The sequence below is a fragment of the Salmo salar genome, chromosome ssa04 (genome assembly GCF_905237065.1).
Source record: "Salmo salar chromosome ssa04, Ssal_v3.1, whole genome shotgun sequence".
Taxonomy (NCBI): domain Eukaryota; kingdom Metazoa; phylum Chordata; class Actinopteri; order Salmoniformes; family Salmonidae; genus Salmo; species Salmo salar.
This window is the reverse complement of record NC_059445.1, coordinates 30,346,375-30,372,605: the sequence shown is the minus strand read 5'-3', so window position 1 is coordinate 30,372,605 and position 26,231 is coordinate 30,346,375. Positions and strand designations below refer to the sequence as shown.

The 26,231-nt window shown below is 42.9% G+C and overlaps 1 protein-coding gene across 2 annotated transcripts in view; it reads right to left on the bottom strand.

Moving 5' to 3' along the window:
* Nucleotides 1-1,145: 1,145 nt before the first annotated feature.
* Nucleotides 1,146-26,231, bottom strand: part of LOC106602818 (segment polarity protein dishevelled homolog DVL-2) — a 34,462-nt gene continuing 9,376 nt past the window's right edge. Inside the window, exons 2-15 of one of the 2 annotated variants that reach the window (XM_014195710.2) lie at nt 20,471-20,540; nt 20,029-20,174; nt 19,609-19,718; nt 18,747-18,873; nt 18,374-18,464; nt 15,996-16,065; nt 15,646-15,785; nt 15,487-15,563; nt 11,713-11,780; nt 11,287-11,454; nt 10,749-10,880; nt 6,100-6,276; nt 5,491-5,715; nt 1,146-3,456 (exon numbers count right to left, since the gene is read on the bottom strand). In XM_014195710.2, the coding sequence (XP_014051185.1) occupies nt 2,915-3,456; nt 5,491-5,715; nt 6,100-6,276; nt 10,749-10,880; nt 11,287-11,454; nt 11,713-11,780; nt 15,487-15,563; nt 15,646-15,785; nt 15,996-16,065; nt 18,374-18,464; nt 18,747-18,873; nt 19,609-19,718; nt 20,029-20,174; nt 20,471-20,540 (2,143 nt within the window). In that variant the 3' untranslated portion in view covers nt 1,146-2,914. Of the gene's footprint in view, nt 3,457-5,490; nt 5,716-6,099; nt 6,277-10,748; nt 10,881-11,286; nt 11,479-11,712; nt 11,781-15,486; nt 15,564-15,645; nt 15,786-15,995; nt 16,066-18,373; nt 18,465-18,746; nt 18,874-19,608; nt 19,719-20,028; nt 20,175-20,470; nt 20,541-26,231 lie in introns of both variants that reach the window. The other variant, XM_014195709.2, reaches the window with a different exon arrangement.

The window sequence follows — 26,231 nt, the reverse complement described above, 5'->3', positions numbered from 1 at the left end:
TATGGACCTTGCATTGTTCATGGGGGCATTGTCAAGCTGAAAGAGCCTTCCCCAAAATGTTGCCACAAAGTTGGAAGCACAAAATTGTCTAGAATATCATTGTATGTTGTGGCATTAAGATTTCCCTCCACACACAGAGACGCATACAAACCTCTCCCTCCTTTTGCCAAATTTGACCAGAATTCTATCCTCCTGATTCCTGCTTACAAGCAAAAACTAAAGCAGGAAGTACCAGTGACTCGCTCAATACGGAAGTGGGCAGATGACACGGATGCTACAGGACTGGGGCCAAGCTTCCTGCCATCCAGGACCTCTATACCAGGTGATGTCTGAGGAAGGCCCTAAAAATTGCCAAAGACTCCAGCCACCCAAGTCAGAGATTGTTCTCTCTGCTACCGCACGGAAAGCGGTAACTGAGCGCCAAATCGAGGTTCAAAAGACTTAATATCTTCTTTGGCAATATCTTCTACCCCCAAGCCATAAGACTCCTGAACAATGAATCAATGGCCACCCCTGGTTGTTTTTACACCGCTGCTACTCACTGTTTATGATCTATACATTGTAACCTTTTACGTCGACTAACCTGTACCCCTGCACATTGACTCTGTACCCGTACCCCTTGTATATAACCTCATTAATGTAATTTTCATTGTTACTTATTTAATTCCATTTAGTAAATATTTTCTTGACTATTTCTTCAACTGCATTGTTGGTTAAGGGCTTGTAAGTAAGCATTTCACGGTAAGGTCTACACCGGTTGTATTCGCCACATGTGACAAATACATTTGATTTGGGCCTGGCTCCCAAGTGGATGGACCTATGCCCTCCCAGGCCCACTCATGGCTGCGCCCCTGCCCTGTCATGTGAAATCCATAGAGTTGGACCCAATTTATTTAGTTCAATTGACTGATTTCCTTACATGAACTACAACTGAGCAAAATCTTAAACTTGTTGCATGTTGTATTTATATTTTTGTTCAGTATATAACCATGTTATTTTATTCAAGGACAGCGTCTAAAGCCAAATTAGGCTTCTTCTAAAAACAATTCTCAAACATTTTTTTGCCACCATCATTGAAGTTCAGTTATAAAATACAATTAATGCTTATACACAAAATTGTTATCTAAAAATAAAGGGGAAAACACTTTAAATTTGGTAGAGTTGTATTTAAACTGTAATACAATTGCAATTTCCCCCTTACTAGCGCAGACTTTGCTACTTTGAGGAAAAATGTACTTATTATGACTGATATGTGGTTGTTCCACCTAGCTATCTTAAGATGAATGCACTAAGTCTCTCTGGATAAGAGTGTCTGCTAAATGACTAAAATGTACAAATGTAAAAGTGACAAACAAGCAAATATGACAATGCATTACTGACTGTGCCATACTAAGAAACATAACTATTCTCTTCATCAAGCACCTTTAATACAATTATATAAATGTATACATAAAAAAAGGTGTATGTCACTCAGTTAAAAAACAAAATGTGGGTAGGAGTGTGAGATCAGAGCTATATCAACTATTTTGTATTTGTTTATTTTTCATTTTTTGTAGCCTGGTTAAACCAGACTGAATGCAGCACTCAAAACAATGGTGAGAGCATAGCATTCAGTCTGGTTTAACCAGGCTACATTATTTTACCCTCACCAACTGCTATCCCAAATACTTCAGTCTGTCGGTCTGTACCAGCTTCCATCTCCCAGTCATCCACCCAGTGCTTGAAGTGAACTGAAATAGGTGCCGGTACAGTAGTCATTTTGGGTGCCAGTACTCATCATATATTTAAGCCAAGATAAGAGTGGCCAGTACTAAAGCAGTACAGTATTTGAGGGGCCTGTAATCAGTACCTGTGTGTACCGGCCCAATTCACACACTGCATCAAGCTGACTGACCAGTAAGGCGCAAATCACAACAGTATCAGGGGGCTCAACAGTTACCGCAGAGGACAGGAGGCCTCCACAATACCTGGGCCCTTATTCATAAATCATATCAGAGTCTTGTCAAATCATAATGAATACAGTTATATGGACAGGGGCACCTGATCCGAGATCAGCCTACCTACTTGCTTTGTGAATACAGGCCCTGAGCGTGAGTGCATGTAAACACAAACCCAACAGAACTTCTCATAAAAACATCCCTACTGCTGTATGTCAGTAGATCAAATGGGAATGCATGAATTCATCCATTTCAATTAACAGATAAATGATGTACACTTTTTCTCCAGCTGGTAGTGTTTTAGTACCATATTCCAAGAACACCACAACAATTAACCTCCTAAGTAGGAGGTTCTAAAACATGATCACAGCTATGTGACAGTGGTCATAATGGCGTGGCACATTGAATTATGTACAATTACTTGAAGTGAAATTTATTCTGTTTTCATATTGTACAAATTGACGTAATGACCTATGTTCCTGTCTGAACAACAGAGAAATATAGGTTATTCCTATTACCCTTGATGAAACTCAATTTAAGGTTTTTATTAGCTGAATCCTGAGCTGACAGGAATTACTTATCTTTGCTTCCTCTAGATGTTTACCAGCTTGTAAGATAAGGTAGAGATCTAGAGGTAACTGATTCCTGTCAGATGAGGAGACACCTAATAAAACCTTGGTTAACCAATGACATCACAAAGAAAGAGAATGGTCTGGGCTGGGTTTAGGCTCTTAAAGCTTTCCAAGAGTTCAAGTGAATCAAAGCAACTTGTGAATGTTGCTGGTACCGCTCTGTTGCCTTATGCTGCAGCGTGCATCCTTCTGATTCTGGACACCAACTTCCCTATATACAGCCTCTGGGTCAGTCCCAGAGGGCACTACTTTTGACCAGGGCTCATTGGACTCAGGTCAAAAGTAGTGCACTATGTAGGGAATTAGGTGCCATTTGGGACTCAGCCCTCTGTAGTGTCTCCACTCCTACATGACGTCCACAAAGAACTCACTGGGATTTCCCATGGCAAGGTGGAAGGACTGGCGCGAGGCGGTGAGCTCTGGGGGCACAGAACCCAGGTCACGGGTTGGGGGTGCCCCTGGAGGTCCCCCGGGGGTGGTGCCAGGGGGCAGGCCCGACATCAAGGGCCCTGTCTGCCCCACGCCCTGGAGGGTGTGTGGGTGCACGTGAGGGTGCTGGGGGACCATCATAAGCATCATGGGGTTGTATGAAAGGGGGATGCCCTGTGGGAATTGGAGGTGTGGAGGGGGTGCACGGTGGTGTGAGCGCTGGCTGACGTGGCTATAGTGGCTGTGTTCACTGGGGGTGGCCGAGCCTCCGTGTTCCCCCCTCCTCAGGCTGCTCCGTACAGAATACTCTGATTCGCTGCCGCTTCCTGAGCGAGAGTCCCTGCCTCCGTCTACCGGTGACTTCTCATCCCGGCCGCTAGTACTGCCCACCCCTCCTCCGCCTTTCCCTCCCCTCCGTCTCTCTCCCTCGCTCCGGGTGGAGCCACTGCTCCGGCTCCCTGGGGGAGAGAAGACAGGACGATGTGAAAACAGGCACCCCAGAAAAGCTGAGTACATTCTAAAATCAATGTCTAACCAGAATCATACAGAGGCTATCTATAGCTCTGATTCAAACTAGACATTTTTTAACCCTTGCATAACCCTACAATCTTCAAGTTTCTGAGTATGGCCTGTCAGGAAAACACTTTAACAACTATAACTCTGAAATCTTTTATTATTCATCCATAACACATGTATTACACTGAACAAAAATATAAACACAACATGTAAAGTGTTGGTCCCATGTTTCATGAGCTGAAATAAAATATCAAATACAGTTTCCATATGCACAAAAATATTATTTCTCTCAAATTGAGCACAAATTTGTTTACATCCCTGTTAGTAAGCATTTCTCCTTTACCAAGATAATCCATCCACCTGACAGGTGTGGTTTATCCAGAAGCTGATTAAACAGCATGATCATTACACAGGTGCACCTTGTACTGGGGACAAAAGGCCACTAAAATGTGCAGTTTTGTCACAACAACACAATGCCATGGATGTCTCAAGTTGAGGGAGCGTGCAACTGGCATGCTGACTGAAGGAATGTCCACCAGAGCTGTTGCCAGATAATTGGATGTTTATTTCTCTACCATAAGCCACATTGTTTTAGAGAATTTTACAGTACGTCCAACAGGCCTCACAACCGCAGACCATGTGTATGGCACCGTGTGGGAGAGAGGTTTGCTGATGTCAACGTTATGTGGGGATATGGTATGGGCAGGTATAAGCTACGGACAACGAACACAATTGCATTTTATCAATGGCAATTTGAATGCACAGAGGCCTATTGTTGTGATATTCATCCACTCATCACCTCATGTTTCAGCACGATAATGCAAGGCCCCATGCCGCAAGGATCTGTACACAATTCCTGGAAGCTGAAAATGTCCCAGTTCTTTCATCCACTGCATTCTCAACAGACATGTCACCCATTGAGCATGTTTGGGATGCTCTGGATCGATGTGTACAACAGCGTGTTCCAGTTCCCGCCTATGTCCAGCAACTTTGCACAGCCATTGAAGAGCAGTGGGACAACATTCCTCAGGCCTCAATCAACAGCCTGATCAACTCTATGTGAAGGAGATGTGTCGTGCTGAATGAGGCAAATGGTGGTCACACCAGATACTGACTGGTTTTCTGATCCACGCTCCTACATTTTTTAAAAAGGTATCCGTGTCCAACAGATGCATATCTGTATTCCCAGTCATGTGAAATCCATAGATTATGGCTTAATTAATTTACTTACCGTAATTTCCGGACTATAAGCCGCAACTTTTTTCCCACGCTTTGAACCTCGCTGCTTAAACAATGACGCGGCTAATATATGGATTTTTCCCGCTTTCAAAAAATAAAAACATTCTTTGACGTGCTCAGTTTTTTGGCGGCATGAAGCTTTCATTAGACCAATGAAATTGCCGAACGGGTTAAGGTCAAACAACTTTTTTGTTTACTGTTTAGATTAAATCGAGCGCGCTCATCATTCTGATTACGGTAGTCATTTTGTCACCCTCATCATGGCAAAGACACGGAGAAATGCATATGATGCAGCTTTCAAGTTGAAGGCGATTGATCTGGCTGTTGGAAAAGGAAATAGAGCTGCTGCACGGGAGCTTGGTCTGGAGCAATGACTTTCTTGGTAGGCTACTGTTTACTGCTAATTTTAAATGTTTTGTTACAAGCCGTGTTTCGTCAAAGCTTATTTATTTTTGTTACAAGCCGTGTATCGTTAAAGCCTGTGTAAAGTTCATTTGTTTCAATGTACCGGTAGGCACCTGCGGCTTAGACATGTGCGGCTTATTTATGTTCAAAATAATATATATTTTTTAAATTCAGTGGGTGCGGCTTATATTCAGGTGCGCTTAATAGTCCGGAAATTACGGTATATGAACTGTAACTCAGTAAAATCTTTGAAATTATTGCATGTTACATATATTTTTGTTCAGTATACATACACACCACCCCACCCCCTCCCTCTGTCCCTCCAGTCTCACCCTCGCTATGCTGGCTCCCCGTGCTGCCTGGCGCGTAGCTGTAGCTGGAAAGCTCATGGTAGGGGGGCGGCTGGCTGGAGTAGGGGTTGGAAGTGTACTGGTAGGAGGGGAACGTGTGCATCAGGGGCCAGGGTGTGGCCCCCGGGAGGGGCAGGGGGGCCAGGGTGTCCTGGTCTGAGGCCCCACTAGAACCGTCGTTGTCATTCAGGGAGAGGTTTGCCATGTCTGGGAGAGGAAGAGAGAATAGAGTAACGGTACAGTTATAATCAGTGATGTAGGATGCATCATTTGACCTTCAATTTCAATACATAGGACATTTTATCAGAGCTCTCACAAAATAAAACAGCAAAAAGTTCATGGCAAATATACATATTCACAGCAAACAGCAACGAAACTGTAAAGCTAATGTAGCACAGCAGGCACGGCAACATCTTAAGGCTCGAGGGCCACATCGGGATTTCGGAATTCAAAGGAGTGCCGCACAGATTGACAATTTTATTTATCCAAAATAATCATAATACAGGGATGGCCACCTGTTGCCCATCTCTGTAGTACAGTACAACAGGCCTATGGGCAATTAGCCACAAAGGCTTGTGCTGTTTTACTCACAGTTCTCACAGTCGCTGAAGTCACCGAAGATGTAGTAGCATTGCTCTGAGAAGGTGATCTTGTTGACCGTGTGGCGGATGAAGCCAGCTTTCAGTAGGTTACTGGCATATTTCCTGGCTTCACGACGGTCCTGGAAGCCCTCAATGTGTTGGTAGAGCCACTCCACCACATCAGAACCTGCCAATCAATCATCCATTAGAACCCCACACTAGAACCCCCCGATGTGTTGGTAGAGCCACTCCACCAAATCTGAACCTGCCAATCAATCATCCGTTAGAACCCCACACTAGAATCCCTCTGTGTTGGTAGAGGCACTCGACCACATCAGAACCTTCCAATCATCCATTAGAACCCCACACTAGAATCCCTCGATGTGTTGGTAGAGCCACTCCACCACATCAGAACCTGCCAATCAATCATCCATTAGAACCCCACACTAGAACCTCCCGATGTGTTGGTAGAGGCACTCCACCAAATCTGAACCTGCCAATCAATCATCCGTTAGAACCCCACACTAGAACCCCCCGTGGGTTGGTAAAGCCACTCCACATCAGGAGGATGTGGAGTGGCTCTATATGGCTGTATATGTCCAATATACGACGGCTAAAAGCTGCTCTTGAACCACCCCGTTATTGTTTTTGTCAAAACTTTATCAACTCAAGGTTCTGTTAAAGTTCTGTTAAACGCAATTTGTTTAAAGCCTAGTGTATTTGTATTTATTATGGATCAGTTATACAATTCTAAAAACATTACAATACATTCATAACAGATTTCACAACACACTAAATGTGTGACCTCGGGGCCCTACTTCAGTACCACATATCTACAACACAAAATTTGTGTGTATGCGTGTGTATAGTGCGTGTGTGTATGCATGTGTCTATGTTTGTGTTGCTTCACAGTCCCCGCTGTTCCATAAAGTGTACATTTATCTGTTTTTTAAAATCTGATTCTACTGCTTGCATCAGTTACCTGATGTGGAATAGAGTTCCATGTAGTCATGGCTCTATGTAGTACTCTGTGCCTCCCATAGTCTGTTCTAGACTTGGGGACTGTGAAGTAGTACTGGTGGCATGTCTTGTGGGGTATGCATGGGTGTCCGAGTATTTTAAAAACAGACAGCTCGGTACCTTCAGCTTGTCAACACCTCTTACAAAAACAAGTAATGAGGAAGTCAATCTCTCTTCCACTTTGAGCCATGAGAGATTGACATGCATGTCATTAATGTTAGCTCTCCGTGTACTTTTAAGGGCCAGCCGTGCTGCCCTGTTCTGAGCCAACTGCAATTTTCCCAAGACCCTCTTTGTGGCACCTGACGACATGACTGAACAGTAGTCCAGGTGCGACAAAACCAGGGCCTGTAGGACCTGCCTTGTTGATAGTGTTGTTAAGGAAGAGCAGCGCTTTATTATAGCTCCTGTTGTATCAATATGTTTTGACCATGACAGTTTACAATCCAGGGTTACTCCAAGCAGTTTAGTCACCTCAACATGCTCAATTTCCACATTATTCATTACGAGATGTAGTTGAGGTTTAGGGTTTCGGGAATGATTTGTCCCAAATACAATGCTTTTATTTTTGGAAATATTTAGGACTAACTTATTCCTTGCTACCCATTCTGAAACTAACTGCAGCTCTTTGTTAAGTGTTGCAGTCATTTCAGTCGCTGTAGTAGCTGACGTGTATAGTGTTGAGCCATCTGCATACAGACACACTGGCCTTATTCAAAGCCAGTGGCATGTCGTTAGTAAAAATTGAAAAACGCAAGGGGCCTAAACAGATACCCTGGGGAATTCCTGCTTCTACCTGGATTATGTTTGAGAGGCTTCCATTAAAGAACACCCTCTGTGTTCTGTTAGACAAGTAACTCTTTATCCACAATATTGCAGGGGGTGTAAAGCCATAACACATACGTTTTTCCAGCAGCAGACTATAATCGATAATGTCAAAAGCCGCACTGAAGACTAACAAGACAGCCCCCACAATCATTTTATCATCAATTTCTCTCAGCCAATCAGTCATTTGTGTAAGTGCTGTGCTTGTTGAGTGTCCTTCCCTATATGCATGCTGAAAGTCTGGTATCAATTTGTTTACTGTGAAATAACATTCTATCTGGTCGAACAGTTTTTTTCCCCAGAAGTTCACTAAGGGTTGGTAAAAGGCTGATTGGTCAGCTATTTGAGCCAGTAAAGGGGGCTTTACTATTCTTGGGTAGCGGAATGACTTTAGCTTCCCTTCAGGCCTGAGGGCACCCACTTTCTAGTTGGCTTAACTTGAAGATATGGCAAATAGGAGTGGCAATATCATCTTATCTTCAGTCATTTTCCATCCAGATTGTCAGACCCCGGTGGCTTGTCATTGTTGATTTCACCTCTTCCACACTGACTTCACGGAATTCAAAAGTACAATTCTTGCCTTTCATAATTTGGTCAGATATACTTGGATGTGTAGTGTCAGCATTTGTTGCTGGCATATCATCCCTATGTTTAAATTAGCCATCTGATTCAATGAATGATGGAATGATTTTCCCCCCAAAAATGTAATTTAAGGTGCTCTAAAGCTTTTTACTATTATTCTTTATATAATTTCTTTGTTTCATAGTATAGTTTTTTTTATTTAGTTTAGTCACATGATTTCTTAATTTGCAGTATGTTTGCCAATCAGTTGGGCTGCCAGACTTATTTGCCATACCTTTTGCATCATCCCTCTCAACCATACAATTTTTCAATTCTTCATCAATCCAACAGGACTTAACAGTTTTAACAGTCATTTTCTTAATGGGTGCATGCTTATTTGTAACTGAAATAAGCAATGTGTCAAGTCTGGTTGCTCCTCATTACACACCACAGACCAGCAAATATTCTTCACATCAACAACATATGAATCACTACAAAACGTATTGTATGACCTCTTATTCACTATATTAGGCCCAGCCAGTTTAAAGGGACACTTTGTGATTTTGGTAATGAGGCCCTATATGTACTTCCCCTAAGTCAGATGAACTCATGGACACCATTTGTATGTCTCTGCATGCAGTTTGAAGGAAGTTGCTAAGTAGGGTTAGTGCAATGACTGGAAGTCTATGGTATCTGATAGCCACTATCTGCTAGCCGTGCACTCACTTTTGTTATTTTAACATCATGGAACAATGTTCCAAATATATATTTCCTAGAGGCACGGTTGTACTCACAATATACCAGTCATTTTGTGACCAGTGAGTAGCTGCAGGTCATATTTTGAGCTTCTACCAGTGCCATAAAGTGATCTGTGAATGTGAGATGAGACTGCCTTCAGTAACTGCGTCATGAGTAGCCTACACATGACAGCAATTTATAGAAGTCTTGCAAGTAAGTGATGTTTTCTATTGACATTATGTTGAGTAGGCTAAATATGGTAGGCTGCTAGAATCGTGATGGCTGGTCTAATGTAGGCTATGAATGACGCCAGAGAGTTTGCCAGCAGCATACCTCCCTGCATTCCACTGCTGGCTTGCCTCTGAAGCTAAGCAGGGTTGGTCCTAGTCGGTCCCTGAATGGGAGACCAGTTCATGTTGGAAGTGGTGTTGGGGGGAAAGTAGGAGGCACTTTTACCTCTGGTCTAAACAAATATCCCAGGGCAGTGATTGGGGACATTGCCCTGTGTAGGGTGCCGTCTTTCAGATGGGACGTTACGCGGTGTCACGTCCTGACCATAGAGAGCTTGTATTTTTCTATGGTAGAGTAGGTCAGGGTGTGACTGGGGGTTTGGTCTAGTGCATTTATTTCTTTGTTGGTTCTAGTTTTTTTCTATGTTGGGGTTTTTGTCTAGTTTTTTGTTGTGTTCTAGGTTATTTTTTCTAGGTTGGGGTTTGCATATGATTCCCAATTAGAGGCAGCGGGTCATCGTTGTCTCTAATTGGGGATCATATTTAAGTTGTTGTTTATACCACTAGTGTTTGTGGGAGATTATTTTGAGTTAGTGTATGTTGCACCTCTTCGTCACGGTTTGTTGTTTTTTGTTTATTGTATGTCTTGCATAGTTTCACAGTTAAATAAAGATGTGGAACGATACACACGCTGCGCTTTGGTCTCATTCATACGACGACCGTGACACACGGGTGCCCCGACTCTGTGGTCACTAATGATCCCATGGCACTTATTGTAAGAGTAGGGGTGTTAACCCCAGTGTCCTGGCTAAATTTCCTATCTGGCCTTCATACCACCATGGCCACCTAATCGTCCTTAGCTTCCAATTGGCTTATTCATTCCCCCACCTCCCCTGTAACTATTCCCCAGGTCGTTGCTGTAAACGAGAATGTGTTCTCATTCAACTTACCTAGTAAAATAAGTTAAATAAAAGTTGATATGTCCGGTTCATGCATGCAGCTATTTGCACGTGCACATTTTGTATTTTTTTTGTGAGGCATAAATGTTTAATATTATTGGTCCACGGTACCTGTCAATATTGTTCTTGGGAAACTGGAAGGTGCTTGGTCGGGAAGTCCTGGGATACCAGTCATTGGTATTATTATTATTATTTATATATTTTTCATTAAACCCTAATACTAGTTATAACTTTTCAACGATATAACCCTTCTTTCCAATCCAAATACAACAGCACCCTAGAAGTTGGCTATACAGCACAAACAGATCTGGAAGCAGTTCTCTCACCAAGGAAGGCGTTGGGGATGGTGATCTTGAGCCACATCCTGTCTCTGACCTCCAGACCAGACTCTGGGGAGGCCATGGCCTTAGCCACCGACGCCATGTCAGAGTGGAGGGACAGGTTGAAGTCATCAAAACCTGGAGAGAGATGAGGGGAGGAGAGGAGGGTAAGATTAAGAGAAACAGACTGTCAAAAAAATCTATTCATTATCAACAACTAAGGTAGACAGAACTTAACACTTGAGGGAGAAGAGAGAACTTAAAATAGCGTTTCCCAAACTCGGTCCTCAGGTCCCCATGTAGTTTTTTGCCTTAACACTATACAGCTAGTTCAAATGATCAAAGCTTGATGATTAGTTCACTATTGGAATCAGCTGAGTAGTGCTGGGGGCCCAGGACCAAGTTTGGGAAACCCTGACTTAAATCTTCAACAGAGATCAATGAGCAAAATGACAAAACTTGAGACTTACAAGACAGAAAGCGAGAGAGAGAAAGACACGAGAAGACTCAAACATACAGTGTAGTAAATAAAAGCAGACCTTACCTTTGTGGGCCAGAGACGGGCAGAGGGACTCACGCTCTGTCTCGGTCACGGAGGAGTTGGAGGTGATGGTGCTGAGAGAGGAGCTGCCGGGGTAGGGAGGGTAGGCCCCTGTCAGGGCCACAGAATGGCTCACCCACACAGCCGGGTCTATGGGCCGGATCGGCTCATCTGGAAGAACAATGGGGGTGTACACTATGAGGGGTTGTCGTCTCCTCTACCATTGGGTGAATTTCTCAGCCGAGGCTCTTTTTGCAGTTAGTCTGCTCGATTTCTCACATCCTCCCTCTCCTCGTTCTCAAAAAGAGAAGGTCAGAGGGGAAGGGACTTTGGATCTTCGACCTTGAGTGTGTTGTGAGGAGAGAGGATGCAAGGAATCAAGGAAAGAGGAACTGAGAAAGAGCCTAGGAGATATAACAGGTTACTCACTGCGTGGGAGGGTGAAGTAGCCCTGGGGTGAGGGGTCCCAGCATTTAGCTACTGTCAGGATAATAGGTCTGGGTGGAGAGAGAAAAGGAGAAAGAGTGAAAGCGAGGGAGACATCGAGATAATTATCTTTATTTTCTTCTCTTTTGTTTTAGGGGGTAGATCAGCTTTAATATTGCAGATGGATTGTAGCTTCCATCAATGTCATTGTCTGCATCATTTTCAACCCCCATATATTTTTTTGTAAATGTATATAATATATACAGTACCAGTCAAAAGTCAGGCATTTAGGCCAAAGAGTTCAATCTTGGTTTCATCAGACCAGAGAATCTTGTTTCTCATGGTCAGAGTCCTTTAGATGCCTTTTGGCAAACTCCAAGCAGGCTGTCATGTGCCTTTTACTGAGGAGTGGCTTTAGTCTGGCCACTTTACCCTAAAGGCCTGATTGGTGGAGTGCTTCAGAGATGGGAGAACCTTCCAGAAGGCCTCCAAAGAGGAACTCTGTAGCTCTGTTAGAGTGACCATAGGGTTCTTGGTCACCTCCCTGAACAGGCCCTTCTCCTCCGATTGCTCAGTTTGGTCAGGCAGCCAGCTCTAGGAAGAGTCTTGGTGGTTCCAAACTTCTTCCATTTACATTTACATTTAAGTCATTTAGCAGACGCTCTTATCCAGAGCGACTTATAAATTGGTGCATTCACCTTATGATATCCAGTGGAACAACCACATGGAGGCCACTGTGTTCTTGGGGACCTTCAATGCTGCAAAAATTTTTTAGTACCCTTCCTCAGATCTGTGCTTCGACACAATCCTGTCTCGGAGCTCTACAGACAATTCCGTCGACCTCATGGCTTGTTTTTTGCTTTGACATTCTCTGTCAACTGTGGGACCTTATATAGACAGGTGTGTTCCTTTCCAAATCATGTCCAATCAATTGAATGTACCACAGGTGGACTCCAATTAAGTTGTAGAAACGTCAAGGATGATCAATGGAAACAGGATGCAACTAAGTGCAATTTTGAGTCTCATAGCAAAGGGTCTGAATAATTATGTAAATAAGGTATTTCTGTTTTTTGTACTTTTGCAAAACTTTGTAATAACTTGTTTTCGCTTAGTCAATATGGGGTATTGTGATGTCATTATGGGGCATTGTGCGTAGATTGAATCCACTTCAGAACAAGGCTGTAATGTAAGAAATTGTAGAAAAAGTCAAGGGGTCTGAAATCTTGTGTGTGTATGCATGTATACACACAGCTCTTTTAAATACATTTTCCATTATCGGAAAGTATATTTTACATTAGTTAACTTGTTTTTAATGCCACCCTTCAGCTCCACTCAACCCCTCCCATCGATCTCTTAACACCATCCATATTGTATTTCTATTTGCCATATATTTTTCAACTTTGCTGTGACGTTTCACAAAAGTTGTGAACCTTTCTATTCTCAGTTTGTACAGATTGTAACAGAAGTGTTTTCGCTAAAAGTATTATATTATTGATGGATAATTATCTTTGTAGAAGGAGCAGAAGGCATGCACACATACAGTTGAAGTCGGAAGTTTACGTATACCTTAGCCAAATAAATGTAACTCTGTTTCACAATTCCTGACATTTAATTCTAGTAAGAATTCCCTGTTTTAGGTCAGTTAGGATCACCACTTTATTTTAAGAATGTGAAATGTCAGAATAATAGTAGAGAATGATTTATTTCAGCTTGTATTTCTTTCATCACATTCCCAGTGGGTCAGAAGTTTACATACACACAATTAGTATTTGTTAGCATTGCCTTTAAATTGTTTAACTTAGGTCAAACGTTTTGGGTAGCCTTCAACAAGCTTCCCACAATAAGTTGAGTGAATTTTGGCCCATTTTTCTATGAGATTAAGGTCAGGGCTTTGTGATGGCCACTCCAATACCTTGACTTTGTTGTCCTTAAGCCATTTTGCCACAACTTTGGAAGTATGCTTGGGGTCATTGTCCATTTGGAAGACCCATTTGCAACCAAGCTTTAACTTCCCGACTGATGTCTTGAGATGTTGCTTCAATATATCCAAATAATTTTCCTTCCTCATGAGCCATCTATTTTGTGAAGTGCACCAGTCCCTCCTGCAGCAAAGCACCCCCACAACATGATGCTGCCACCCCCGTGCTTCACGGTTGGGATGGTGTTCTTCGGCTTGCAAGCTTCCCCCCTTTTCCTCCAAACATAACGATGGTCATTATGGCCAAACAGTTATATTTTTGTTTCATCAGACCAGAGGACATTACTAGAAAAAGTACGATCTTTGTCCCCATGTGCAGTTGCAAACCGTAGTCTGGCTTTTTTAATGGCGGTTTCGGAGCAGTGGCTTCTTTGTACCTTCAGGCGTTTAGATATTGCTCCCAAGGATGAACCAGTCTTGTGGAGGTCTACAATTTTTTTTCTGAGGTCTTGGCCTCCTTCACTCACGCCGCCAAACTTACCCTATTAAAACTGACCATCCTACCGATCCTCAACTTTGCCGATGTCATCTACAAAATAGCTTCCAATACTTTACTCAGCAAACTGGATGCAGTCTAACACAGTGCCATCTGTTTTGTTACCAAAGCCCCTTATACCACCCACCACTGCGACCTGTATTCTCTAGTCGGCTGGCCCTCGCTATATATTCATCGCCAGACCCACTGGCTCCAGGTCATCTATAAGTCTATGCTAGGTAAAGCTCTGCCTTATCTCAGCTCACTGGTCACGATAACAACACCCACCCGTAGCACACGCTCCAGCGGGTATATCTCACTGGTCATACCCAAAGCCAGCACATCTTTTGGCCGCCTTTCCTTCTAGTTCTCTGCTGCCAGTGACTGGAATGAATTGCAAAAATCGTTGAAGCTGGAGACTTATATTTCCCTCACTAACTTTAAACATCAGCTATCTGAGCAGCTAACCGATCGCTGCAGCTGTACATAGCCCATCTGTAAATAGCCCACCCAATCTACCTACCTCATCCCCATATTGTTTTTATTTACTTTTCTGCTCTTTGCACACCAGTATCACTACTTGCACATCATCATCTGCTCATCTATCACTCCAGTATTAATCTGCTAAATTGTAATTACTTTGCTACTATGGCCTATTTATTGCCTTACGTCCTCACGCCATTTGCACACACTGTATATAGACTTTCTATTCTGTTATTGACTGTACGCTTGTTTATTCCATGTGTAACTGTGTTGTTGTTTGTGTCGCATTGCGTTGCTTTATCTTGGCCAGGTCGCAGTTGTAAATGAGAACCTGTTCTCAACTAGCTTACCTGGTTAAATAAAGGTGAAATAAAAACAATTGGCTGATTTCTTTTGATTTTCCCATGATGTCATGCAAAGAGGCACTGAGTTTGAAGGTAAGCCTTGAAATACATCCACAGGTACACCTCCAATTGACTCAAATGATGTCAATTAGTCTATCAGAAGCTTCTAAAGCCATGGCATAATTTTCTGGAATTTTCCAAGCTGTTTAAAGGCAGTCAACTTAGTGCATGTAAACTTCTGACCCACTGGAATTGTGATACAATGAATTATAAGTGAAATAATCTGTCTGTAAACGATTGTTGGTTGGAAAAATGACTTGTGTCATGCACAAAGTAGATGTCCTAACCGACTTGCCAAAACTATAGTTTGTTAACAAGAAATTTGTGGAGTGGTTGAAAAACGAGTTTTAATGACTAAGTGTATGTAAACTTCCGACTTCAACTGTAGACCAAGACACAGACTGAAAGTTTGTGCATACAGGAAAGAGATGCCTTACCCAGGTTTATGTACAATCTCTCTCAGCACACGGACAGCATCGTCATTACTCATGTTCTCAAAGTTGATGTCGTTCACCTGAGATGAAGCAACATGAGAGGTTAGACCTTAAACAAAGAGCTTTCCAGCTGTAAGAGACAACTTATTGTATGTGTGTCACCTGCAGCAGCATGTCTCCTGGTTCGATCCGCCCATCAGCAGCCACAGCCCCTCCCTTCATAATGGAGCCAATGTAGATACCCCCATCACCCCTCTCGTTGCTCTGACCCACGATACTGATGCCCAAGAAGTTGTATTTATCTGCACGGGGGAAACCGTACATCAGCTAACAGATAGTATTTTTATCCTATTCCATTTTATTTCAGATAAGAAAAACTAAACCTTACAGATAAGCTAGCACGTGAGCCTGATGTAGAGATAAGGCAATGGAAGAGCGTGAGGTGATAGGAGTGAGAAGAAAGGAATAAGAAAGAAGCGAAAAGGAGGGGAGCAATTGAAGGGGGCACTCACCCATGTTGAGAGTAACAGTGATGATGTTAAGGGACATGGTGGAGTCTGTCACACTGCTAAACGAAGACGCCTGAAACACAGCAAAACAAAAACCTAAAAAAAAAACACGTACTATTACATCACCTACACCAAGCATACAAAACATTAAGGACACCTGCTCATTCCATGACAGACTGACCAGGTGAATCCAAGTGAAAGCTATGATCCCTTATTGATGTCAATTGTTAAATCCACTTCAATCAGTGTAGATGAAGGGGAGGAGACAAGTTAAAGGAGGATTTTTAAGCCTTGAGACAATTGAGAAATGGCTTTTGTATGTGTGCGATTCAGAGGGTGAATGGGAAAGACAAAAATATTTAAATGCCTTTGAACAGGGTATGGTAGTAGGTGCACCGGTTTATGTCAAATTGCAGAGCTGCTGGTTCTCACACGCAACAGTTTCCCGTGTGTATCAAGAATGTCCTTTGGGTGGTGGACCATTCAGCCAACTTGACACTGGGGGAAGCATTGGAGCCAACATGGGCCAGCATCACTGTGGAAAGCTGTCGACACAAATTTTGTCAGCTGGTAATTAACTGCTGGTGTCACAGTAATTCACAGTTAATTATTATAAAGGGGTTCCACACATGCAAGCTGCTGATGAAAGGTCCACATTTGAATAGTCTAAAATCTAATAAATCCATTTAATAGCCTGTACACCATCAACACCTGTTGTGAAATCTGTTATGTATTGTAATGTTTTTAAATGTACAGTACCAGTCAAAAGTTTGGACACAACTACTCATTCCAGGGTTTTTCTTTATTTTCACTTTTCTACATTGTAGAATAATAGTGAAGACATCAAGACTATGAAATAACACATATGGAATCAAGTAGTAACCACAAAAGTGTTAAATCAAAACATACTTTATATTTGAGATTCTTCAAAGTAGCCACCCTTTGCCTAGATGACACCTTTGCACACTCTCGGCATTCTCTCAACCAGCTTCATGAGGTAGTCACCTGAAAAGTTAATTTGTGGAATTTCTTTCCTTCTTATTGCCTTTGAGCAAATCAGTTGTGTTGTGACAAGGTAGGGGTGGTATACAGAACATAGCCCTATTTGGTAAAAGACCAAGTCCATATTATGGCAAGAACAGCTCAAATAAGCAAAGAGAAATGACAGTGCATCATTAAGACCTGAAGGTCAGGCAATGTGGAACATTTCAAGAACTTTAAAGTTTCGTCAAGTGCAGTCGCAAAAACAAAGCGCTATGATGAAACTGGCTCTCATGAGGACCGCCACAGGAGGATACGTTCATTAGAGTTACCAGAAACCTCAGAAATTGCAGCCCAAATAAATGCTTCAGAGTTCAAGTAACAGACACATCACAACATCAACTGTTTAAGGGAGACTGCGCGAATCAAGCCTTCATGGTCAAATTGTTGCAAAGAAACCACTAAAGGACACCAATAAGAGGAAGAGACCACACCAATTCGACCGGTGGATATCTGTCCTTTGGTGTGATGAGTCCAAATTGAGGTTTTTGGTTCCAACCGCCGTGTCTTTGTGAGACGCAGAGGTGGTGAATGGATGATCTCCGCATGTGTGGTTCCCACCGCGAAGCATGGAGGAGGTGGTGTGATGTTGTGGTGGTGCTTTGCTGGTGACACTGTCTGTGATTTATTTAGAATTCAAGGCACACTTAACCAGCATGGCTACCACAACATTCTGCAGCGATACATCATCCCATCTGGTTTGCGCTTAGTGGGACTATCATTTGTTTTTCAACAGTACAATGACCCAAAACACACCTCCAGGCTGTGTAACGGCTATTTGACCAAGGAGAGTGATGTAGTGCTGCATCAGATGACCTGGCCTCCACAATCACCCGACCTCAACCCAATTGAGATGGTTTGGGATGAGTTGAACCGCAGAGTAAAGGAAAAGCAGCCAACAAGTGCTTAGCTTATGTGAGAACTCCTTTAAGACTGTTGGAAAAGCATTCCAGGTGAAGCTGGTTGAGAGAATGCCAAGAGTGTGCAAACCTGTCATAAAGGCAAAGAGTGGCTACTTTGACGAATCTGAAATATAAAATATGTTTTGATTTGTTTAACACTTTTTTTGGTTACTACATGATTCCATAAGTGTTATTTCATAGTTTTGATGTCTTCACTTTAATTCTACAATGTAAAAATGTCAAAATAAAAAAAACAATGGAATGAGTAGGTGTCCAAACCTTTGACTGGTACTGTATACTGAAACACAAACTGGCCCCTACTGCAGTCCCCTACATATTTCATATCCATAACATGTAACTATCATATAGTCTTATGTTCTCAGAATTACTGTATGTTCCTAGATAAATATTATATATTAAAAGCAGTAGCTGCAGTACCCTCTCCAGCCTGGTGGGACGCTGCTTCCGTCGTCTGCGGTGGCGCTTCAGTAGCCTAGAGGCTGTGCTCTGTTCTGTGGTGCTGCTGAACCTGAGGGGAGAAAGCCAGAATGGAGGTGTTAACCGTTTCCTAAGGAAGCCTGTAATTGGCTCAGCAACTATATCTCAAACACAACTCGGTGTCAATGTAAAACAGTAAAAAAAATCTAGGTTCCTGGATATCACATAAGGGGTTCCCCAAGGCTCTATCTTAGGGCTTGTTTTGTTAACCATTTATATAAATTATATAGGCAAAGTGGTGATGCTGGGCCAAATAAGTTCAAGTTATTAAACAGTTGTGGTTGACGGCCCATGCTCTGTGTGTGTGTCTCACCTGCTCATCGTGTCATCATCCGAGTCACAGAAGCTGGTGGTGTCCAGCTCGCTGCTCATGATGGTGGAGGCACTCTCGTAGCCTGCCAGGTGGCGCTCCCGACGGCTCTGACCGTTCATCCGCGGCCCTTTGGAGAGCAGAGGGACAACAGAGATAAGGACGATCGTGGGGGACATGAGCATCGTCCAAACATTACTCCTTTAGTACCTAGACTAGAGCATATCACTTATATGCCACTTTGCCAAAGCGACAGTACCCCTTTTTGTCCCGAATTTCATGATATCCAATTGGTAGTTACAGGCTTGTCCCATCGCTGCAACTCCCGTACGGACTCGGAAGGCGAAGGTCAAGAGCCGTGCGTCCTCCGAAACACAGCTCAACCAAGCTGCACTGCTTCTTGACACAAAGCCCGCTTAACCCGGAAGCCAGCCGCACCAATGTGTCGGAGGAAACACCGTACACCTGGCGACCGTGTCAGCGTGCATTGCGCCTGGCCCACCACCAAAGTCGCTAATGCGCGATAGGACAAAAACATCCCTGCCGGCCAAACCCTCCCCTAACCCGGACGACGCTGGGCCAATTGTGCTCCGCCCCATAGGTCTCCAGGTCGCAGCCGGCAGTGACAGAGCCTGGACTCGAACCAGGATCTCTTAGTGGCACAGCGATGCAGTGCCTTAGACCACTGCGCCACTCGGGAGGCCGTACAATTAACCTTTTTAGTCATTAGCAGACGCTCTTATCCAGAGAGACTTAGTCACATACACATCCTAAAAATGTATGTAATGCCTGCAGGAATTGAACCCCCGACCTTGGCGTTTCGAGCAATTTTCTTACCAACTGGACCACTCAAACAGTTACTGACCATGCTGCTCCATGCTTTCCCTCCTTCTGGGCTTCTCCCTTCTGAATGACACCACTGACTCTGTCTCAGTACGCTCATCCAGGTTCTCAACACTACCCGCCACATTGGGACTGGAGGAAGAAAGAAGGGGGAGAACAAGGGGGAAGAGAATGTGGAGGATGTTTTAGAATGCCATTGTCATGAACAGAAAAACAACTCCATGTCTCAGTTTCCTCTTTTGACATATCGTAAAGGCATCCTGATGAAAGTAGTCAGCATTTTTCCTGTTCTCCCTCTAAAATGTTCTTCTCACAATCCCAATCCACTGTACCATTCAATCATTAGATTATTCACTGGAGCTGCCACTTTTTATTGCATTTACTTAACTCCCAGCCGTGTGTGTGTGTGTGGATCAGGCTATGTTGTAGGGCTTCAACCTACTGGAACGACGGGGGTCTGGAGTCTCCGATGCCCCCTGTCCTCTCCACCGGGAGGGGAGGCAGGGGGGGAGACGGGAGGAAGGACTCCGTACAGACCTCCACCGGGGGAAGAGGGGGCTCCGCAAGGGGACTGTCTGAGGATACCAGCTAGAGAAGGGGGGGGGGCAACAGAAACAAAGTAGAAAAACTGACCTATTCACACAAGCAAACGCCATGCTTGCTGACCTACCACCAAACTAGCATGCTGTCAAATCAAACATCAGCAGGACCACATCAGTGAAAACAAGATCCAAGTTATTATTCTTGATAAAGAACTCAATTCTGTATTGAGCGTTGTCTGTAATCATTGACACAAGTGAGAAGTATTGAGGTTACTACTGACTGGGTGGACAAAGTGCCATGCAACACAATCAGTAGAAGAAAGGGGAAAGTCAGCATCTTACCCATGACACAACTCTCCCATTGAAACAAGGTAGTTTGGCAGCATCATCCGAAATCTCTTCCTTCACCACACTACGGACATAACACAGATCGAGAGATGGGTGATACACACACTATAGACATACCACACACACACTATAGACATACCACACACACACTATAGACATACCACACATACAGAGAGCGAGAGATCTCAAACATGCCATTGTTCATTTGCCCATGCTTCAGGCAGAGTGGATGTCATACGCACATCACTCAGACCTACAACATTATCTCAAAAACAATAATGGATGAATTGTGCATTGCTAAGTCTATAATGCAAACGTTTTGGATGAAATATAGAGCCTACTTTCTTTATTATTTCAAATAGGTACTTTTAGTATCATAGTTATTACCTTACATACTTGGTTTGTGAAACCAGACCTAAATGTCACTATCACACAACAGCATCTCTAGACACACAAACACACTCCTTCTCCCTCTTCTGGTGCTTCCATTACATATTCCTTTCCCTCCTGTCTGGGTTGTGGATGCGTATTATTTGGTCTGTATGGGTTTATCCACCCATCTCTCCTTTGTTGGAATGCCCGGGTGCCTGTCCATGCCTGTCACTGTGTGAGAGAAGGCATTTTTCTGTGTATGGCCTTGTGATTATCGTCCCATGTCCTCCGTCACTTGAGCTAAAGATATTATGAATAACCGGACACCGAGGAGGATTTACAGTTTATGATAAGCACATGTATTTATTGATAACAATGTGGGTTAGAGATGTCCTCGATTGTTGCTGGTCACCTGTAAAGGAAGGAACATGTATTAGGAGTTTGAGTTGGGAGCGCCGGTAGTTGGTGCGTCGCGGAAAGCTTTTGCTGTGCTTCGCCCATTGTTATAACTCATTATGTTTGTGTATTTACTGATCAAAAGTAACAAGTGCAATGTGATAATGTTTAACAAACAAAACGTTAAGGCAAAGCTGTAAAAATTTAAATGATTACCTTGTATTTCCCTGTTGATTGAGAAGGGGGTATCTTTTTTTACACTATTAGAGCCTTTAAGTAAGCATTTCACTGTAAGGTTCACCTGTTGTATTCGGCGCACGTGACAAATAAACTGATTTGATCTGTTCGAGTCTAGGTTGAAGATAATCTTTGGTTTCATCTAAAAAATGGATTATCTATTATACTGACAAGATAGTCGAATGACTGCTCTTACAATGTAAATACATGTCCTCAAAAGATGGAAGGCAGTGGGAGGAAGAGAAATCAGGTGGGACCATTCTAGCCAATGAGAGGGCAGATACATGTGTGAACAACAGGCACAATTCCAATATAACTTTTTTATTTTTTTCAAAGAGGTACTGCAGGAGGTCCGAAAATGATCATTTTCTTCTCCTTCTGGAAAATATTCTGGGGGCTTTTTTGTGTGTGAAATATTTTAGAATATCGAGCTTATTTCCAGCTATTCTATGCATTTTGCCATTTCTAATGCAGTATTCCTCTTTTCATAACTCAATCAATGGGCATGTGCTCTGAACCAATGCTGGCCCTTAGACCGCACTCAACGAGCTGTATAAAGGCCATAAGCAAAAAAATAAATGCTCATCCAGAAGCGCTGCTCCTAGAGCCTGGGGACTTTAATGCAGGCAAACTTAAATCTGTTTTACCTAATTTCAACCAGTATGTCACGTGCATATAGAGGAAAAAAAACCTCTAGATCACCTTTACTCCACACAGAGACACATAAAAAGCTCTACCTCGCCCTCCATTTGGAAATCTGACTAGAATTCTATCCTCCCGATTCCTGCTTACAAGCAAAAACTGAAGCAGGAAGCACCAGTGACTCACTCAATAAGGAAGTGGTCAGATGACACGGATGCTATAGGACTGTTTTGCTAGCACAGACTGGAATATGTTCCTGGATTCATCCAATGGCATTGAGGAGTATACCACCTCAGTCATCGGCTTTATCAATAAGTGCATCGATGACCTCGTCACCATAGTGACGGTACGTACATATCCCAACCAGAAGCCATGGATTACAGGCAACATGCGCATCGTGCTAAAGACTAGAGCTGTCGCTTTCAAGGAGCAGGACACTAATACAGACGCTTGTACGAAATCCCGCTGCCCCTCAGATGAACGATAAAACAGGCAAAGCATCAATACAGGATTAAGATTGAATTCTACTACACCGGCAGGGCTTGAAAACTATTACGGACTATATAATAAATGACAATTACAACAATACTGAATGAACATTTTTATTTTAACCTAATATAATACATAAAATTAATTTTGTCTTATATAAATAATGAAACATGCTCAATTTGGTTTAAATAATGCAAAAACAGTGTTGGAGAATAAAGTAAAAGTGCAATATGTGCCGTGTAAAAAAGCTAAAGTTTAAGTTCCTTGCTCAGAACATGATAACATATGAAAGCTGGTGGTTCAATATTCCCAGTTCTTCAATATTCCCAGTAAGGAAGTTTTAGGTTGCAGTTATTGTAGGAATTATGAAGCGTCGACTATTTCTCTCTATACCATTTGTATTTCAAATACCTTTGACTATTGGATGTTCTAATAGGCACTTTAGTATTGCCAGCCTAATCTCAGGAGTTGATAGGCTGAGATCAAGCATTGCTAAGAGCTGCTGGCAAATGCAGTAAAGTTTGAATGAATGCTTACGAGCCTGCTGCTGCCTACCACCGCTCAGTCAGACTGCTCTATCAAATAGACTTAATTATAATATAATTATCACAGAAATACGAGCCTTTGTCATTAAAATGGTAAAATCCGGAAACTATCATTTCGAAAACAAAACGTTTATTATTTCAGTGAAATAGGGAACCGTTCCGTATTTTATCAAATGGGTGGCAACCCTAAATCTAAATATTGCTGTTACATTGAAGGTTGTGCAATGTTATGTCATAATTATGTAAAATTCTGGCAAATTAGTTCACAACGAGCCAGGCGGCCAAAACTGTTGCATATACCCTGACTCTGCGTGCAATGAATGCAAGAGAAGTGCCACAATTTTCCTAGTTAATATTGCCTGCTAACATTAATTTCATTTAACTAAATATTTAGGTTTAAAAAATATATACTTCTGTGTATTGATTTAAGAAAGGCAAAGGATGTTTATGGTTAGGTACATTCGTGCAATGATTGTGCTTTTTTCGCAAATGCGCCTTTGTTAAATCATCACCCATTTGGCGAAGTAGGCTGTGATTCGATGATAAATTAACAGGCACCACATTGATTATATGCAACGCAGGACAAGCTAGATAACCTAGTAATATCATCAACTACGTGCAGTTAACTAGTGATTATGTGAAGATTGATTGTTTATAAGATAAGTTTAATGCTAGCTAGCAACTTACCTTGGCTCCTTGTTGCACTCGCGTAACAGGTGGTCAGCCTGCCACGCAGTATCCTAGTGGAATGCAATGTAATCGGCCATAATCGGTGTCCAAAAATGCCGTTTACCGATTGTTATAACTTGAAATCGGCCGTGCCTATTAATCGGTTGACCTCTAATAGAGCTCAATTTTTATGGAATGGTCTGCCTATCCATGTGAGAGACGCAGATTCGGTCTCAACCTTTAAGTCTTTATTGAAGAATCATCTCTTCAGTAGGTCTTATGATTGAGTGTAGTCTGGCCCAGTGGTTTGAAGGTGAACGGAAAGGCACTGGAGCGACGAACCGCCCTTGCGGTCTCCGCCTGGCCGGTTCCCCTCTCTCCACTGGGATTCTCTGCCTCGGAGTCACTGGCACGCTTCCATGCCGTCCCTAGGAGGGGTGCATCACTTGAGTGGGTTGAGTCACTGACGTGATCTTTCTGTCTGGGTTGGTGCCCCCCTCGGGTTTGTGCCGTGGGGGAGATCTTCGTGGGCTATACTCGACCTTGTCTCAGGGTAGTAAGAGCCTGGTTCCTCTCTAGGTTCCTACCTAGAGTCCTGCCTTCCTAGGGAGTTTTTCCTAGCCACCGTGCTTCTACATCTGCATTGCTTGGTGTTTGGGGTTTAGGCTGGTTTCTGTATAGCACTTTGTGACATCAGCTGATGTAAGAAGGGCTTTATAAATAAATGTGATTGATTGAGTCCCGCACCTTGAAAGCGGGAGTGCTACCCTTTAGCTCAGTGTGGATGTTGCTTGTAATCCATGGCTTCTGGTTGGGGTATGTATGTACGGTGACTGTGGGGACAATGTTATTCGATGCACTTATTGATGAAGCCAGTGACTGGTGTGGTGTACTCCTCAATGCCATCGGAATAATCCCAAAACATATTCCAGTCTGTGCTAGCATAACAGTCACAGGACTGTAGTTTAGCATCTACTTCATATGACCACTTTCTTATTGACCGAGTCACTGGTGCTTCCTGCTTTAGTTTTTGCTTGTAAGCAGGAATCAGGAGGATAGAATTATGGTCAGATTTGCCAAATAGTGTGCGAGGGAGAGCTTTGTATGCGTCTCTGTGTGTGGAGTAAAGGTGGTCTAGAGATTTTTTCCCTGCACATTTAACATGCTGATAGAAATTAGGTAAAACTGACTTGAGTTCCCCTGCATTACAGTCCCCGGCTACTAGGAGCACCACCTCTGGATGAGTGTTTTCCTGTTTGCTTATGGCCGTATACAGCTCATTGGGTGCGGTCTTAGTGCCAGTGTCAGTCTGCAGTGGTATATCGACAGCTATGAAAAATATTGATGTAAACTCTTGGTAAATAGTGTGGTCTACAGCTTATGAGATACTCTCCCACAAGCGAGCAAAACCTCTCGACTTCCTTAGATTTCGTGCACCAGCTGTTTTTTTTACAAATATGCATAGGCCGCCGCCCCTTGTCTTACCAGAGGCTGCTGTTCTATCCTGACGGAAAAGCTTAACACGCCAGCTGTATGTTACTCATGTCGTCGTTCTGCCGACTCTGTGAATCATAAGATATTACAGTTAATGTCCTGTTGGTAGGATATACGTGCTCGTAGTTCGTCTATTTTATTATCGATTGATTGTAAATGGGCTAATAGGACCGATGGTAAAAGGTAGATTACCCTCTCGGCGACGGATCCTTATAAGGCACCTGGACCTGTGTCCATGATAGCTCCATCTTCTCCTCCTGTGAATGATGGGGATGAGGGCCTTGTCGGGTGTCTGGAGTAAATCCTTCCGACTTGTTGAAGAAGAATTCCTCCAGTACGGGGTGAGTAATCACTGCCCTGATATCAAGAAGCTCTTTTCGGTCATAAGACGCGGTGGCAGAAACATGTACAAGTTAAATAACGCAAAAAAAGATATACAAAATAGCACAATTAGTTACGGGGTCGTCAAACCGCTTTCGGCGCCATTATCATAAATTATTTATCATTATTCTACAGCTCGTTGAGTGCGGTCTTAGGGACAGCATTGGTTCAGAGCACATGCCATTGATTGTGTTATGAACAGAGGAACACAGCATTAGCCATGGCAAAATACATAGAACATTTCCATCAATTCTTCAAAACTGCAAAATGTTCTTTCAGCACAATGAAAGTGTTGAATTGCATAAAAATTGCTTTAGAACAGCAAAATTCCTTACGCCGCCAAGATACCTTTCTAACTAATAGACTGTTAGTTTACACTTCCTCTTATAATGAACTGTGGGGAGGTCACAGTAATGAAATATTCTAACAAATCTATTCAATTTAAAATGCTGATTACTTATACTAGCCATTATCATTCACATGATGACAGAGAAGGCAGAAACAGGTTCCAAAGTGGTGTGTCAAAATTC